Source organism: Cygnus olor, chromosome 2 (genome assembly GCF_009769625.2).
Source record: "Cygnus olor isolate bCygOlo1 chromosome 2, bCygOlo1.pri.v2, whole genome shotgun sequence".
NCBI classification, from domain to species: domain Eukaryota; kingdom Metazoa; phylum Chordata; class Aves; order Anseriformes; family Anatidae; genus Cygnus; species Cygnus olor.
Genome location: NC_049170.1, coordinates 56,265,517 through 56,283,058, shown reverse-complemented (window position 1 = coordinate 56,283,058; position 17,542 = coordinate 56,265,517). Strand labels below are relative to the sequence as shown.

General features: G+C 34.6%; 1 protein-coding gene across 4 annotated transcripts in view; it reads left to right on the top strand.

Annotated features, from left to right (window-relative positions):
* Positions 1-17,542, top strand: part of CUL1 (cullin 1) — a 50,671-nt gene that overhangs the window by 31,115 nt on the left and 2,014 nt on the right. For all 4 annotated transcript variants that reach the window (XM_040550377.1, XM_040550374.1, XM_040550375.1 and 1 more), the window contains 13 exons: positions 1,428-1,590; positions 5,063-5,193; positions 8,158-8,265; positions 8,352-8,458; positions 9,645-9,693; positions 10,196-10,327; positions 10,862-10,979; positions 11,830-11,906; positions 12,652-12,783; positions 14,109-14,201; positions 15,534-15,581; positions 15,664-15,746; positions 16,935-17,040. In XM_040550377.1, coding sequence (XP_040406311.1) covers positions 1,428-1,590; positions 5,063-5,193; positions 8,158-8,265; positions 8,352-8,458; positions 9,645-9,693; positions 10,196-10,327; positions 10,862-10,979; positions 11,830-11,906; positions 12,652-12,783; positions 14,109-14,201; positions 15,534-15,581; positions 15,664-15,746; positions 16,935-17,040 — 1,347 coding nt within the window. The remainder of the gene's footprint in view (positions 1-1,427; positions 1,591-5,062; positions 5,194-8,157; positions 8,266-8,351; positions 8,459-9,644; positions 9,694-10,195; positions 10,328-10,861; positions 10,980-11,829; positions 11,907-12,651; positions 12,784-14,108; positions 14,202-15,533; positions 15,582-15,663; positions 15,747-16,934; positions 17,041-17,542) is intronic.

Below are 17,542 nucleotides of genomic sequence, written 5' to 3'. Positions count from 1 at the left end.
CTGATGAAACTCAAGAAGATGTATTATAGACTCTATAGTAAATGTCATTATTGGAGCATTTTAAATGGAGCTAGCAAAAATGGTAAAAGCTTGCAAAATGATACAAACTAAGGGATATGACCTTCCAGAAAGGGGAATTACCGAAGCTAAAAATTTATTTACTGGAATAAATTGTCTTGACTGATTTATCTGGTCTATGTGGTCTACTGGAAGGATCATGCAAATTATCAGAACTATTTATTTATTTAAAATTCAGATAGGTTTGTTCTTCAGTTTTTCTTACCTCACTGTGTCAGGAGTTCTTAACGTATTTTTTGACTTACACAAAACTGTCTTACAATATTTGTCTTAATTTTTTCTGTTTGGGTATTGTAATCATGCATGCCACTTAAATGCCTGGAACAGAATAGTACTCTCCATAATTATTACTGACGTCCTGATACAATTCTTTTCTGTTACGAAAATTAATAAATAACACTGAAGTGAAAAGCTGCAAGTTGTCAATCAGTCACGTGTCATCCTGGCAATAAGAGAATCTTAAGTCATCTGTTGGAATTATAAACTAGGAAAAGTAATCTGTTATTAGTACGCTTGACTTTCCCATGGAAGCACTGTGCATTGAGTTCTGATTGGGGATAAATAGTATCTTGGTGACATTATTAATTTAAATAATCTGGGCTAATAAAGGGACATATGTACCTTATCCCTAATAGCGTATTACTCTTACATGTGCCTTACAAAGGGAATCTTTAACACTTTTACGAACAAAGTAGAGGTCATTGTTATATAAAAAACCTTCGGTTTTACATTTTGGAATAAAGTAGTGCTTCTCAAATGACACTTAGAATTTTCTTTTTCCAGAAAGATATGCATATGTAGTATTTCATATGCTAAATCAAATACTGGTACAGTTTAAAGTGATTGTAGATTATTAGGAAGCTTTTCTGTTTAAGAATGTATATGAGAACATTCAAATAAGTTTATAACGGGTGTACTGTTAGATTCTAGTTTTGTGCCTTGTAGTTTTGTGCAGGCATAAACTGTAGCTGGAGAGCTTGATGATGCTGAAACTGCAAGCATTGTATGTCAGCGGCTTTCTCTGACAGCGTATTCCCATCTGAAAACTTCTTATTCAGAATCATAAGGGAAGACAATTTTATTGTGATTCTCCCCCTTTTCAACAGTGTAGGATATTATCATCAACATCGACATTGATTCCATATGTATATAGTGTAGTGTGGAAGGGATCACATCATGATTCTCAGAAAAATAATGCTTACAGTGAGGGTACCATAGCACTGCATTCATGAGAGATTAGGCATTTTTTGTTTCTTTTCTAGATTAATTTACTAAATAGACATCTGTTTTCTACTATATTGGATCTTTGCCTTCCATACAGGTTTCATGCCTGTCTTTCTTTCCTGTAGGCTGAAGCTCGTCTTCTTGAAGAACAGCGTAGAGTTCAAGTATATCTCCATGAGAGCACACAAGATGAATTAGCACGGAAATGTGAGCAAGTACTTATTGAAAAACACCTGGAAATATTTCATACAGAGTTTCAGAATTTGTTGGATGCTGACAAAAATGAAGGTAGGTTAATTAAGACATTGGTTTTAGGCTTGAGTGTTCTTCCCTGATGGTTTGTGAATGACATAAATTCTGTTGATAGCTAAACATGATTTTTTGTGTTTTTTTTTTCCCAGTCAGATTAAGATAAAAGATAGACATCAAATTGATAACAAACAACTTTTGATTAAATTGGAACAGTTCAGGATATTGCCTCAAGAAGCCCATTCCAATCCTAAATACTAAGGCAAAACAGCACTAATTTTAGCTTGGCTGGAATGGCTTCAAGAGCACTTGAGCTATTCTTCCAGCAGGAACGGAAGCTTTCACGAGTCTTGAGACAGAAAACAGATCAGTAGTCTCACCAGCTGTTTCAGTTTATTACATGGACCTTCCTGAGTCAGCAATGAGAATTTTAAAATCTAAGTTGTCTGGAATTTAAAAGAGGAATAGAAGAAATAAAAAGTAGCTTCTAAAATATTAAATAGAACTGCATATAGAGCACAAAGGTACAAATTATTACTTGATGAGACTCATTTTCACAGCTAAAATCAAGTGAATTAAGTTTATGCCTTCACAGAGAACAAACAGCATAAAGGTTTCTTCAGTAGTTCCTCTAAAATAAGTTAAGAGTTTGGTTATCTCTAAGGAATTATCAATTGCACTGATTACTAAGAGTTTCTTCAGGAGTTAATGCTTTGCACAAAATAGTCAGAACTAGGGTCAAATAATGCAGGTGATGAAGAAGAATGGTATTTCGGATTTTTTGCAATAGAGGAATTAATTAAAACTATAGGAAATCAAGATAAGGCTCTATAGCTGAAATATGGCTTATAAAGAAATGACAGAATTGAAGAGATGTAGTAAGTTAATATTGACAATACTGTTGGTTTGATAGTTGTGCATTGCAACTATGACTCTACATATCAACCTTAAAGAGCAACTCTGCATAATTACTATAATTATGTTTATAACTAAGAGACACTTCAAAACAGGGCAATTAAACATGATGAGTAGATCAGAAATTACCTGTTACAGATGCGAATAGAAGATTTTTTTTGTCCTGTAGTAGTCGTTAAAGGTCGGATGTTTTGTTTATTAATAAATGTACTTAATCTATAATGGAGTTTTTTTTATATAGAGATAGGTGCTGAATAGTAAAATGGCATCATAAATATATTCTGACAATAGAAATAGCAGAAGCTCAATCAAGAAAACTTGTCTGGACTCAGGAAGCCTTCCTGGTGTGAAAAGGAAAAAAAAAAAAATACCTTGAGTCTTGGGTACCATCTTATGTTTTATTTTTGGTGTGTTTCTTTAACTTTCACTTGAGTTATATCAAAGACTGATGAGGTGTTTTAAAATGCCTGAATTTTCTTCATTTTCAAAATGCTTCCTTTTCTCATTTCGGGCTTCACTTACTCAAATGACAGTAGTGTTCCTTGGCCCTATTGAAGTCTCATGAGTAGAAACATTTTATTTTGATAGTGATTAAAGAATGAAATATAAATTTTTAATCAGTTCACTCTTAAAGCACTGGACCTAAACTTTGTGGTATGGTTAGGATAATCTACAATAGGCTATTTAAACTCATAATAAAATCTTGATTGCTCTTGATGAACTCTTTATTTTTTTGCTCCTGAAAGCATACAGGTTTTGAGGTCCTCCTAAGCGAAGTGTATTAAGCATACTGTATTGCAGGACACACCTGTTGGTATTCTCTAACTTTTTAATTGCATTGTGCAGCCAGTTAGGTTGTAAGAGCATATTTTTCATTTGTTAACCTATTCAAATCAGTATTACACCTATAGGAAATAATTATATTTATTGGGAACAGACCCTAAGATAATTTAGGAGTAATTACATTGTAAATGGTCCTTTGTTTTGTAGCATCTCTTCCATATTTCACCCAATACAGACATCCTGATAGAGCAACCTGTGACCCCTGAGCAGGATAGCAGTTTGTTACACTTAAACATGTGCATGTTTTTCCTATCTCTTTTATAAAATTCTGTAGGTAAAGGAAAAGCATTTCTGGGTAGTAATAAAAATTTAACATCACACTGAGAATGTGATTTTTCAGAGGGGGGAAAAACTGTTCAGTTTTCAAAAATGATCAATACAAAAATTAAAAACTTCACAATGTTCTAGGGGACTGAAAGCATTATATGGAAATTCTGAATAGAGGTGTAATTGCTTTGCTATTAAAGGTATCAAGCTCTGTGTTGTATTTCAGTGTTAGGTAGCAATACCGCTACTTGATTGCTCCATTATATTTAATAATCTGAAGGTGGTAATAAATTGCTCCTAAGCCTTCAAGAGAAGCCCTTATACTTTTAGAATACAGCTAGATGTAGCTGACAACCTTAAGATCAATTCAGTGAGGTGAAATATCCATATTTCTTTATAGTAACTCATTTGATGGTTTGCTGTTTTACTAAAGCGTCTGTTCAGTAAGGGCAAGTTCACTAGAAATACCAAGTGTTTTTGTGTACCTGGTTTGCCAATATAAAAGTTTTGAGAGTTTTTTTTGTTTGTTTAAATGAAACAAAAGGTGGTTAGGGGATGGGGGGAAGTTGAGTCCTGCACTAGGAAAGCACAAAGAATCTGCCCTGCTTAAAAGGAATAAGAACAATGCCGTCTTTAATGATGATATCTAAAATTACTAACTGGCCGAAAACTGATGATAATTTAATATGAAGATTTGATATGTGCAAAATGATGCCCGATTTTCTTTCTACCCTCAGTAGTTTTATGCTGTGGGGATGAATTTCAAAACCTTTTTTTCTTCCTTGAGGTAAAAGAAAATCAATTGATATTCTAATCTAATTCTAAATATTCTATTGGTAATCAGATAGTTAAACACTGTTAGTGTTGGTTTCTAATGTTACAGAGTATCTGCCAGTGGTCTCTTCGGTGTGTGACGGTTTGCCTTAAATTTCCTGCAATTTCCACTGTTGCTGCCCCAAATAAAAATGTTAATATAGAATAGGCTACAAGTGATGTCATGTCCCTGAAAACTGTCCTGTTCAAAATAAGATCTAAGGGATGGTGATCAAGTGGAGAATTCTGTGTTCTTGGCACAGCTAGCAGTAACACTAATGCAAGTCCTAATTAAAGGCATCACTTCAAAACTTCATGTAAATAAGAACGTTTAATTCCATTTTTAAACCATTACACCTATTTAAATGTATGGAGACTAGAAATCAGAAGTAAATGTATTTCTGTAACTGAAGTTTCCTTTTTTTTCTTATTGATGTCACTGTGAATGTAAAATGTGTCTTAATATTTAACAGATTGTTTTCTCTTGAACTCGTAGCTTTCCAGGTTAGTGGAAAAGTTTACTATACAGAATTTTTTGCTGTTTTTTTCTGACTTCTTACAATGGCAATTGCATGTAATGAATGTTTAACTTCTATTGGCAATTTATACATGAAAAATTGGAGTCATAGCTAGTACAAATAAAAAATATTGGCTTTGTTTTGTTATTTTTCAGACTTGGGACGTATGTATAACCTTGTATCTCGAATCCAGGATGGCCTTGGAGAGCTAAAAAAGCTGTTAGAAACCCACATTCATAATCAAGGTCTAGCTGCAATAGAAAAATGTGGAGAAGCTGCTCTAAACGCAAGTATCTCATTAAAATAAGTCCATATATGGTTACTGCCAATTTACATCAGAAACCCTCCTATAGTGTAAATCTTAATTTTTCATGTTTTTTCCTTCTCACTCATTAACATTTATGAAGAATAGAGAATTCTCAGATGTTTATGGTAGGTTTAGAACAACAGTTATATTGCTGTGTTATTACTACTTGTTATTACTACTTTTCTGTGTTTTTATTTTGTTTCTGGGGTTTCTTTTCTTTCTGAGTTTTGGCTCCGTCAGGATGTCATACTGCTCAGAAAGCTGGCTGTGCAAATACAACATACTTGGAAGTCCACTCTAAGTGGTGTAGTATTTTTGTTACAAGAAGCATTGTTTCCAGTGTACTCTATTTTTTCATTGTTGTGTAGACTTCTGACTTGGATGGGACAGTTCGAAGAAAGTCTGTTTTTAGTATTTTGGTGAATTACTTCATTCTGTTTGGAAAAGCATGAGAAATGGTAAAGGAAGAAACAAGATGACAACTGAAATGGATGGTTAGGGTGCAATGTAAGAAGCAAGTCACTTCTTTCACAGCACTGTGGTCATTTAGCCGTATGATTGGCCCTCTTGATTTTGTTACATTACAATTCCAGGATTAATTTTGTATTGATCTCAGTAATGTTAAGAAGTTGTTTAAAACCTTTAACCCTTTTGAACATAGACAATATGACACTAACTATCAAAAAAAAAAAAGAAGGCATTGCGCAAAGCAAAATAGGGATAGAACATAGATTTCTGGTAAATTTTGTTTAAAACTGGGTTCAAGTTTTGATTTCTGACAGAGTTCAGTTTTAACCAGTTATTGGTCACAGATATTCTTGAAATAGTACTAGCAATAGAACATACTAGTAAATACTAAAACAATAGTCTGTAATAACTGCATGGACAGCAGTAAAAACTACAGGTTTTAGCAGAGATTAAAATGTTTTACATGTCTGTAGTTTCATTTCTGTAGTTCTAAGCACCTAGCTTTTTAGCAGTAGTGATGCTTTATGAATCATAAAGCAACTTAAGGAGTCTTCAGTTTCATTCATAGATGTCAACTTAAAATTTGAGATTGGATATGCTCCATAGTAGACGTATCCCTCAAGAAGTTGTCACTCTCAGGTTTCTTTTTACCTAGACCTTGAAGTTCCCAGAAAAATAAAAGCTTCTTTTTCAGCAGTTTGTCTTCGAGAGTGAGGAAGCCTGAGATTTATATGTATTCTTCTAACTCCAGCCACTTAAAGGAGAGAGAGGGAAAAAAACCTCTATCACAGCACTTTTTCTTGTTTCTTAAATGTATGTGCTTTACCTTTATCTTTTTTTCCTTTTCTGTATATTTGTTCTTTATTTTTGTAACTCTGTCTGGTTTTCCTTGCGAACCATCTTGTCTTTTCTTCCAATATCCATTACTCCGCTGTATTACTTGAGTCATTGTCTTGTTTGTCCTCGGTCGCATTTAGGTAGGATTGGTTCTGTCTAACTTCATTTATCTGTACTGTGTCTAAACACACTAACAGCTGAGCAAATGTGTCTCAGTTTCTCTGTAGTCAGTGGGGATAATGGCCATACCAAATTGACTCATCTGACCTATTTTAGATTCTTATTGCTGATTGAGTTGTGTTTTAAACTCCATTAACTATATTAACTGGACTGCTCTTCAGTCAGAGGACCACTGTTTTTAGTTCCTTTTGGTTATCTGTTTTGGATTTGTAAACAGGACACTCCTCTTTGAATGTCCTTCAGGTTCTCTTCACAATTTCTTGCTGATGAGATTCTCAATAACCTATCAGTTCTATGTTTTAAGCACAGCCTTAGACTGGTGGTCTGCATAGTCTGCGTCTGTCTTCAGTGGCAATAGGAAATGTTTTTCAGGATCCTGATGTAACCCTGCCCATCTTTTGCTATTTGTTCCCAGCATCCAGAACTCTTATGGTAGGGATTTAACAGTAGTACTTCCATGCCCAATCCTTTTGTTTATGACAAACTCTGTCCTTTGAGTTTGCTTAATCCATTTTTGGACCCCCTTATAATCTCTGCTTCCAACAGTCTACTGTGGCAGCAAGGTACAGAAGTTCACTACCTTACACGTAATGATATTACATATTTTACCTGTTTTAAACTTGTTTCCTATTAATTTCATCAAGTACCCTGCATTTTTAAAATGTGGTGTTTGGTGAACCTTCATCTTTTCACTCATCCTCACAATTTTCTAAACCTTGGCTCAATGTGCACTTTTAAACTTCATATCTCCAAACTGAAGACTTCTAGCCTTTTTAGACACATGTAAAGCAGATGTCCTGTCTGCATGGTGTTCTAGTTGCCTTCCACTGTTCCTACTGATTCCACTACATCTTTTTTGAGATGCGGAGGTCAGTAATTGCAGGACTTGTTCTGAGTGCTGAAAGTTGGATGCTTGTTGGCATTTGAATGCCACTGGGTGCTGAGTTGATAATTTTTTAACTGTCAGTGGCAACTGAGGTCTCTGCACTAAGTTGTACCTATTGGCGATACACTACTACGTTCTTGCTACAGATTTTTTTTTTTGAGTGTTTCTTCCAACAATTGCCACTTCATGATTATCCAGCTCTCAGGTCTGATTGGAATTAAGCTCGTGTCTCTGGAAATATCTTTCCATAAAGTATTTGCAATGGCAGAATTACTGGTTTTGGTTTTATAACTGATTCTGTTTTTTGTACTATATAATATAGTTACACTCTGCACTGGTTGCAGTAAATGAAAACTTGCAGTAATAATTGTCAGTCCTGGAAGCAGAGACTAAACTAGTCTGGATAGATACTACCTCTACTAGTATCTAAAACTTTTAATACTACATCAAATATTTCTAATATTTCTTACATTTTGCCATAAAAACTTGCCAATGAGTAGCTTCTTTTTAGAGGAAGAAGAAAGTAGAAAGCAGAAAGTCAGTGGGTTGCAAACAATCTTTCTCTGTTACAGGATCCAAAAATGTATGTACAGACAGTGTTGGATGTCCATAAGAAATACAATGCTTTAGTCATGTCTGCATTCAACAATGATGCTGGTTTTGTGGCTGCACTGGACAAAGTAAGTATATGTAATGGCATATGGTAACCATTTTCTCTCCTTTTTTTTTTTTCCCCCAAAATTTCACTATCTTTTGTGATTTATAGGCTTGTGGTCGATTTATAAATAATAATGCAGTGACAAAAATGGCTCAATCATCCAGTAAATCCCCAGAGCTACTGGCACGATACTGTGACTCTTTGCTAAAGAAAAGGTACGTCTTCAAAGACAAATTATTATTCGAGGTTGGCTTTTGTTTTAAAACGATTTAGACTGTGAAGTTTTATTTTGTGTATTCAGAAAGAGAACATAACATTTGAAGAAAAATTAATTATATCAATTCCTGAATTTAAACAAACCAGCCAAAGAATTAGTAGGGCCTTTCCTAAAGATGATATGTAGTTTACTTTTCTTTTTTAAAGAATGGCAGGAGGTTGGGAAATAAGAAAAGAATTAAGATCTTTTTTCTTATAGAAAACGAAGTTCTAATTTTTCTAAGTTCTATTCTAAGTTCTAGGTGCCCCCCCCCACCCCCCCCCCAGTAAAATTGAGTGGTGCAGTACATACATGTGGCAAAGAAACGAAGCACAATCCCTTTTTCCATTAAAGTTCTTGCTTTCCTTCTGTTGTTCTCTGTATGTTCTTCCATCTGGGCAGAAATTGAGGAGGACAGAAATTGCCTTCTAAGTTCTTATAGTTCATAAATTAATTAAAGTATTTAGCTTCAAATAATTAAACGGCACATAAATTGAGTTGGTACCAGTCCAGTTCATACTGGATTGGTGTCGTTTTTGTCACTGACAACTTTAGGGTGGGAGGGAACAAAACCAGAAAAACTTGCTCACTTCTCACTTCCCATCCATCCCTTTTTTCTTCCTGCAAAGGATTTATTTTTCCCCTTTATAGATACAACCCTTCTATAGCTTAGATTTGGGTTATGCCTGATGGACAAGCGTGATATGGAGAAAAACAATGTGTTGCCACCTTAGCTTTCATGACCCAGCTATCTGAGCTGTTTCCTTTTCACTATATTATCTAAGAAAAGAAGTGAAGATAGCGTTTAGCAGCAGAAAAGAAAGCAGGAAGAAAGAGACCCACATTTAAGCCCGTATATCCGGAGAAGTATCAGGCTATCAGGAAATCACAAGCAATTAATGGTACAGGAGTTCAACCTATTGTTTCAGAATCACATACTTTAGAAGTGCTTGCATATGTGTATTTTGTGGAGTAAAGAGAAAAGCATTCATTTCATTACGCTGTTTCCTCTTTTGAGAGTCTTTGATTCCAAAACTATTCAATTTGTTTTCCTTTGTTTATGAAATAAATTTCCATATACTTCTTTATTTTGGCCTAATATAGTAGTTTGGGGAATCATAAAAAATTCACTTGTTTCATTACAGCTCAAAGAATCCAGAAGAAGCAGAATTGGAAGATACACTCAATCAAGTGGTAAGACATCTGTAAATAGTTAGTTCTCTTCTGTTTTAGGTCTCACAAGTTAGTAATATTAAATTGTCACATAAGTCAGATGAGATCAAACCTTTTACTTTGTATGTTTGATGTCATTTGCTCTTCAGTGATGGTCTTTATCTCTGAGACTTGTTAATGGTATTTCGTTGTACATATTTTTAATACAGAGCACTTAGTGTATTTAAAATGACAAGGTAGAATTTCCACTTAGTTTAGTTGATTTATATATACGTATAACAGCTCGTACACTGTTTTTATATAGTTATATATATATGCTATGTATATTAACGCATAATAAGACTGTTTATGTGGAATATACCGTTAATGTATTTAAAATTGTGTTCACATTTAAAAAATAAAAAGGAGAAAAAACAAAAAAAAAACGCTGTGAAATTTGAAGTGTTATTGAAGTAGGTCCTGTTAAAGCTTTTCAGAACAAACGCTTAATTTTCTTTCTCACAAATTATCTTGGTTTTTCCAGATGGTTGTCTTCAAGTACATTGAGGATAAAGATGTGTTTCAAAAATTCTATGCTAAAATGCTGGCAAAAAGACTTGTACATCAGAACAGTGCTAGTGATGATGCTGAGGCAAGCATGATCTCTAAACTAAAAGTGAGTATTCCTTGTTTGTCCCAAGATCTACCATATTGCACGTCTTCACAGTACCTTGGATATCACTGCTGTATATACTTTCACTTTGTTTTTTCACTTATTTTATGTACAGCAGAAAAATACACAACCTAGTTCTCATCCATTTCTGATTTTTTTAACCTCTTAGGAACTTGTAATGCATGTCTGTTTGATGGAGTTAAAGTTTATTCTTAATCCAATAAATAACATGGATATTGTTGTCCAAGTGAAGGACTTAATTTCATTAACTTAATTTCATTTGTTAGTACAATGTCAAGCAAAATAAGATTTAGTGATCTTTTGGTAGTCTGTTTCATTTTGTGCTTTTGTTTCATCTTTAAACTAAATTTTCACTTTTTGATAAGTTGAAGAACACATTTAGTTGGGATCTATAATTCAGTAAAGGAAATACTAAACTTTGTACATCTTTTAAGAAAACAAGCTCCTATGCTTTGTTTTCATTCTTCAGTGTCAAACGTGTTGTCTTGTGCTGACATACCTGTTTTTAAAATACAGCAAGCTTGTGGTTTCGAGTATACGTCCAAGCTGCAACGGATGTTCCAAGATATCGGTGTAAGCAAGGACTTGAACGAGCAATTTAAAAAGCACCTGACCAATTCAGAACCACTAGATTGTAAGTAGTATGTTTACGTGCTAACTATATAAGGGAAACATTTAGTTGACATATCATAATCCCCAATGGTTAGAGATACTATTTTGTCCAAGATAGCCAGGATTTTTAAATTAGTCTTCTGTACTTCGTCTTCTAATAGCATTTCATAGCTTTTTGTAGCTTGTATTTGGGTATGTAATGAAAGTAAGTTAAATGCTGTCATTTTTTTTAAATTGAAAATATGATTTTCTGTAAATAGCTTTGTTTTTGAACACAACATGGCTTAGTAATTGTAATTCTATAAGAGTATTAAGAAAAAGGATACTGTGTTACATTGTTAGAAAGCCTTATCACTTTCTTTTATGTGTTTATGGCTTTTTTGTTTTTGTTTTTAATTTGAAACGCATTGAATCAAATCCTTTCAAAAATTGATAATTATTTGTTGGATTACATTAGTTTTGTATTTTTATTTCTTACCGAATTACGTGATATGCCTTACAAATATAAATGTATAATTTTTATTCTTGCTATGTGTTGTGTTTTAGTTACACACAGAAATGTGCATTTATAAGTTTTTTATACTTGCATGTTAAAAGAGGAGTCTGATAGAAGCAGGGCAATTTCTGCAAATGAGAGAAAATTGAGTGTCACAAACCTAAACCTATCCAGCTGTACCATCATCCTTCATGAATTCCTTTGTTCTGTGGTCTGAATAATAATAATGTATATTGCTTAATGACTTTTCATTGTGTTAGTTTGAGCAAGACAAAACTATTTCTTGTGTTAGAACACAAACTGCGTGTTTGAGCAGTGAGTGGAAGCAAGGAAGATAATGCAGTCCACCCTATTTATGTGCATTCTTCTCTTTCAGTGGATTTCAGCATACAGGTGCTGAGTTCTGGATCGTGGCCATTTCAGCAGTCTTGCACATTTGCTCTGCCCTCTGAGGTAAGGTGCTGCACTTTGTGCATCAGAGCAATGAGATTACTAAACAAGAACAAGGCTGGTGTGTGTGCGTGTTTTGTTGTGTGTCAGAGAGGACTGGAAGGTTCTTTTCTGTCTAGAAGTTTTGGATGTGGGGTTTGGCTTTTTGGCTGAAGGATATTGGGAATAAGATAAGCGAGTAAAGGTAGTGGGAGAAAATTATGTGAAATACCTAAATTCTTTCTTCTGTAGAAAGACAATTAATGAAGCTTTCTTCAAAACATTCCACAGTAACTGAAACAAGTCTTCGTTAGCGTATTTTTTTGTATAATTCTATGTAAGAAACTTTTTGTTGCAGTTGCTTCAGTTCTGTCCAATAAATTCTTTGGATATTGTAATCATTATTTTTGATAAGCACTCAACAGAAAACTAGAAAAGAAATGAATACTTAACATGAGAAGCAACTGCTGTTAAGTGGAGGATCAAGGTAGTTTAATCACCTTTCTAGTCTTACCTAATATATCATAAGGAAGAATGAAATTTAGATGCTTGTTAAGGGGTTTATTGTTAATGACGTTTTAAAGGGGAAACTCATTACAAAGGAAAATTTTCCATCCAATCAGAAGAACTTGAATATTTCGTATTTCAGACAACGTTGCAGTATAGGGCAATCAGATTTGATTCTCATGTGTTGGTTACAGAGCATATTCTAATAAAGGATGAAGAAAAATAATATTCTTGGTTTTCTTATGTTGTTGTTTTTATACAGTTAGAACGGAGCTATCAGAGATTCACTGCATTTTATGCCAGTCGTCACAGTGGAAGAAAACTAACGTGGTTGTATCAGCTGTCGAAAGGGGAACTGGTTACCAACTGTTTCAAAAATAGATACACGTTACAGGTACGAATAAAGTTGTGCCAGTAGAAACACTTGGTGATGTTTGCATTTTTAGAGGGCTGGTTGCAGCTGATCACTTTGGAGACATGCATTCATGCTCTACTCCACTGCTTTTATGTATTGTAGATGAGCTGTACAACCTCTTCTCATTTGGAGATAACTGGTTTTCCCAACATTAAAGGATAATTGTGTAGATAAATGTGTTTAAAATGGCAAGGTGTGTAGATGGTGAAATAGTGGAGTTCATGTGAATACCTGTGCACCCATACAAATTTTTAAAAGATAATACAGAGACTTAAGCTGTGTTTTATTTGTATGTCAAAATATTCATTAACAGTATGTAATGATATATCGCAAGTGTTTTAAATCATTTGGTTCATTAATTGTTGCATTTGTGTGTGCATGTACATGTATACATATGTATGTGTTTAGCTACTAAGCATTCATTAGCTTTACTTGTGTACAATGCTACTGGCTGAAAAAAAAAAAGAAAAAAGCGCAGGTGTAAGATCTGATGATTGAAGGTATTCTGGGTATTACTAATGTGAACAAATACTAGCTCTCCACAGGTAGTTGTTGGTGTTATGGTAAATAGAACCTTTATTATATGTTTGATTTATTTACTGTAATGATACTTAAGATTTGTTTAAAAGAAATTTGATTTGGAAAAGTGAATATATTACTTGGGGTTTAAATGGTTGTTGAACTGGGTTATGTGATACAACAGACTGTGTTATGGAAGATCTCATGCATGTCATGCTTTTCTGTCTGCGTTCTCTCAAAGTAGGCAGGGGAGGGGAGTTCACAACGGTGAGAAGAAACAAGATAATCTCAGACTCTGAACTTGTGTAATCAGCATATGTTAACCCAACGGTGATAGACATGAATAAGCCACTGATAGCTGCTTGTTTATAAATTTGTTTTCATTATTCTGTTAGATTTGAGAGGGTTGTGAGAATGAATTCAGTAGTCCGTGTAGGTTTTTAATGAAGATTAAATGAGTAAGAGTCAGAGAGTGATGGGAAAACAATTAAAAATTGATATTAACAAGTGAAAAGATAAAGCTTTGACGTCGTAATAGAAGATATTAAGTATCTGCAGCTAGTTCAGTGCTCATTATCTTAGGGTTTATGTTTAGATAATGCTGGAAGGTAGAGTTCTGGTTATATAAGTAGTGTCAGACTTCCTGTATTGTATAATGGTTAGTGCTAGTTGGCTATTTTCCATTGTCCAGTTATTTGAGTATGTGTGTTCATGCTAGTGAATTCCAAGCTGTTCAAGTTCAGTAAGTATGTTCATTCTCATTTTCTGATTTTTGTTTCTGGTAGGCATCCACATTCCAGATGGCAATTTTACTGCAGTACAACACAGAAGATGCCTACACTGTGCAGCAGTTGACAGACAGTACTCAAATAAAAATGGTAGTGATTTTGCACATTTAACTGCACTCTTTGGTCTTCAGGGCTCTTCTGCTATCATAAGAAACTGGGATTAGACATGCTTGAAGCCAGAGTTGATTTCTGTCCTGAAGGAGCAGATGTGCTCTATTCTTGGTTAACTATCCTGGTTTACTTTCCTGTAATCATAACTGCATAATCTTCTAATGAATCTTAGCATGTCTGATCACTAGAGTGAATCGTGTACGTTCCTGCTGAATTGTCATATCAAGTTTTCACAGTTTCCCTGCATAAATCTTTAATATTAAATACTGTTCTTCCTAGAGAACATCTTATTTCCTAAATGATTGTGTTTCGCATTTCTGTTTTTCATTGCATTTCAGTGCTTATATACATGAACGTAGTAACGTCTGTATATCATAGGCTCACTATCTGTTGTGAAAAAGGTTCCTTCTTCTTTCCAAGTAGCCTTTATAATCCACAGTTTATTTAGCATTTTTTGTCTTTTCCTAGTAGTTCTGAATCAAGTCTGCTGGGACTTCTGGAAAGTTAGGTAATACCTAGTCAGTGAGGTTTTTTACATTTTGATTTCAGAAATGCAAATCGAGTAAGTTACTGCTGTTGATGATTTACAACAAATTCAGAAGTCTTAGGTATGCTGCAGGGTTACCATTTATTACAGACGCTTGCTTGCAGATACCTGCAGATAGATAAATGCAAACGGACATTGTTATATATATATATATATATATTATATTATAAAAATATAAGTATTTGGCCCAGATCATGGTTGGACCTGAATAAACCTCTTCATTCACATGAAACTTAACATGAAATCCAGAAGACTTTCACTGTGTTAAAATAGCAGCTTTGCAACCTTGCACAGAGCATTGACTAGTGTAGCCATCTGGGTGTCTGACCAGTGACAGTAACCAGAACAGACTTCTGTATTGAAGACAAGAAAAATACATTAATCAGAAAACAGAGGGTGCTTACTTTTGAGGTTTAAGCCTGGCATGGTACTTAAATTTGCATGGTTTGAAGGAAAAATATTTCTAATACTTAGGAGCGATTTTGTAAGCAGATTTGTAGAACAACAACTAGAAAGATCTTTTGTTTGGAATTAGTCTTTATAAAGAATTTGATGGTATTTGCCTACTACAGGGGAATGTGTCCTAACACCCAAAAAGGACCTGACTACTTTTTTTAATGTTAACTACATTTTTAGTGCTTCTCAGGTTCATTTTGGAGTGCTCTGCACTCAATAGTTCGTAGTGTAAATCTGTATTGTTGTTAGAGGATTTTAGGTTAGGGAAAGGAGCTGTCTGTCTGATAATATTTTCTGTAATTTTGTAGGATATCTTGGCACAAGTTCTACAGATACTGTTGAAATCAAAATTACTTGTAAGTACCCCTTGTTTTTTATGATATGCCTAACATTCAGCAAAATGTATTGGTTAATGTTTGTTTACTTTATTTCTTGCAGGTTTTGGAAGATGAAAATGCAAATGTTGATGAGGTGGAGTTAAAACCAGATACCTTAATAAAACTGTATCTTGGTTATAAAAAGTAAGGAAAACCTTCAGCTGCCTAGCTATTTCACTTGTATAGAATGGCTAGCATCCTGCTTCTCTGCTTTCAAAGTTTGGGTAAAATATAATATACATGGGATAAAAGCTCCAGGGTTCAAGTGCCAGTACAGATGTAGATCCATATACCAGCCTTAAAGGAGACAGCTAGTAAGGGGATAGAGAAGATTTCAGCTCTCTGACTTTCTCGTAAAGTCTGGCAAAGCCTTAATATGTTTTCAGATCTCCATTTTGTTCCTTGATTCTTATCTAATTCTTGTATAATTTATTTCTGGCAAGATATGCTGCTTGCCAGTTATAATTGTGCTGTTTTTTACAGGGGTGCATAACCTAAACGCAGTCTGCAAAGGACATTATATTTTATAAAGTAATGTACAGTGATCAGCAAAGGCCAAAGACTTAAGTGTTCATCCAGTCACAATAACATGAGAAGATCAGCAGGCTCATTTTAGAACTTCAGTGTGGAAAGTGCTGTGAAAACTTAAACATGATTCACAGTAGTTTTTCTTACCTACTTTAACCAGCGTTGTTTTCAGTGTTTGTGTATTTTAAGCTGTTCTCACCACTGTGCTGACTTCTTATCATGTTAACCAGAGCATAGACACACATTCAATGAGGAATTCAGTACTTCCTGAAGATAAGATCTTAAGTGAAGGAAACATTTATTTTAAAACTTGTCCTTGTACCTCCCTCTTCATCTGCTTTTTTTCTCCTCTTGACCAATAAAAAAAGGTTTGAGAATTCATTGTCAGCTACATCAGTGTAGTAATGGAAACACTTGAGTGTTGCTGCATTGTGTGGATTGTAGGCTCCCAAATTACAGCTCACAGGACTGCTAAGTATGTAATGGAATCTGTCCGCTGCAGCACTTCCAAGTGTGACTGACAGGCTGAGCACTGAGACACACTCACTCATGAGTGCCCTGGTGCTGTGGCTTATTTCCCGCTCGTAACACAGCATGATACATGTTACACATAGTCATGGGCCCACCGCTTTTCTGTTTTTTATTTATTTATTTATTTATTTTTAACTTGAATGAGATTATTTAAATCTTTTGGAACTGATAGTCTACTTTTGTTGTTCAGGTAATTGTGGGTAGTTTGGTGAGCTTTTTGTTTTGTTTTGAGAACAGGCTAATTGTTTGATTAACTTCTATTTTTCTTTGCAGCAAAAAATTAAGGGTAAACATCAATGTGCCAATGAAGACTGAACAGAAGCAGGAGCAAGAAACTACACACAAAAATATAGAGGAAGATAGGAAACTACTGATTCAGGTGACTAGTATTGCAGAATATTACCACACAGTGCACTTGAAATTCTAACCCTGTAGTCTTTTACTGAAACATACTATGGGATTTTCTTATTTTTTTTTAATAAAAGACAATGTGTAGTTCCAGTGCAATGGAATGGAGCTAAAAATGTATTTACAAAGCTCTTGAAGGTGCTTCCAGTGAAAGACATGATAGCATACTGTCCCTCACATAGTTTTAACATGTTGGTGAGTGTTTGGGTTCCATGGAGGCATACACTCACCAGACCTCTATTCTGGGTGAAAATTAGTAATATCTAGGCAGAATGAACTAGAAGGTGTTTTTCTATCACTTCATTTGGAATCCACTTGAGAAGCAAGGAGGGCAGGGGAAGGAGATAAAATAGAATAGTTCAGTTGGAAGGGACCTTTAGAGTCCAACTGCCTGACCTCTTCAGGGCTAACCAGAAGTTAAAGCATATTAATGAGGGTGTTTTCCAAATGCCTCTTGAACAGTGACAGGCATG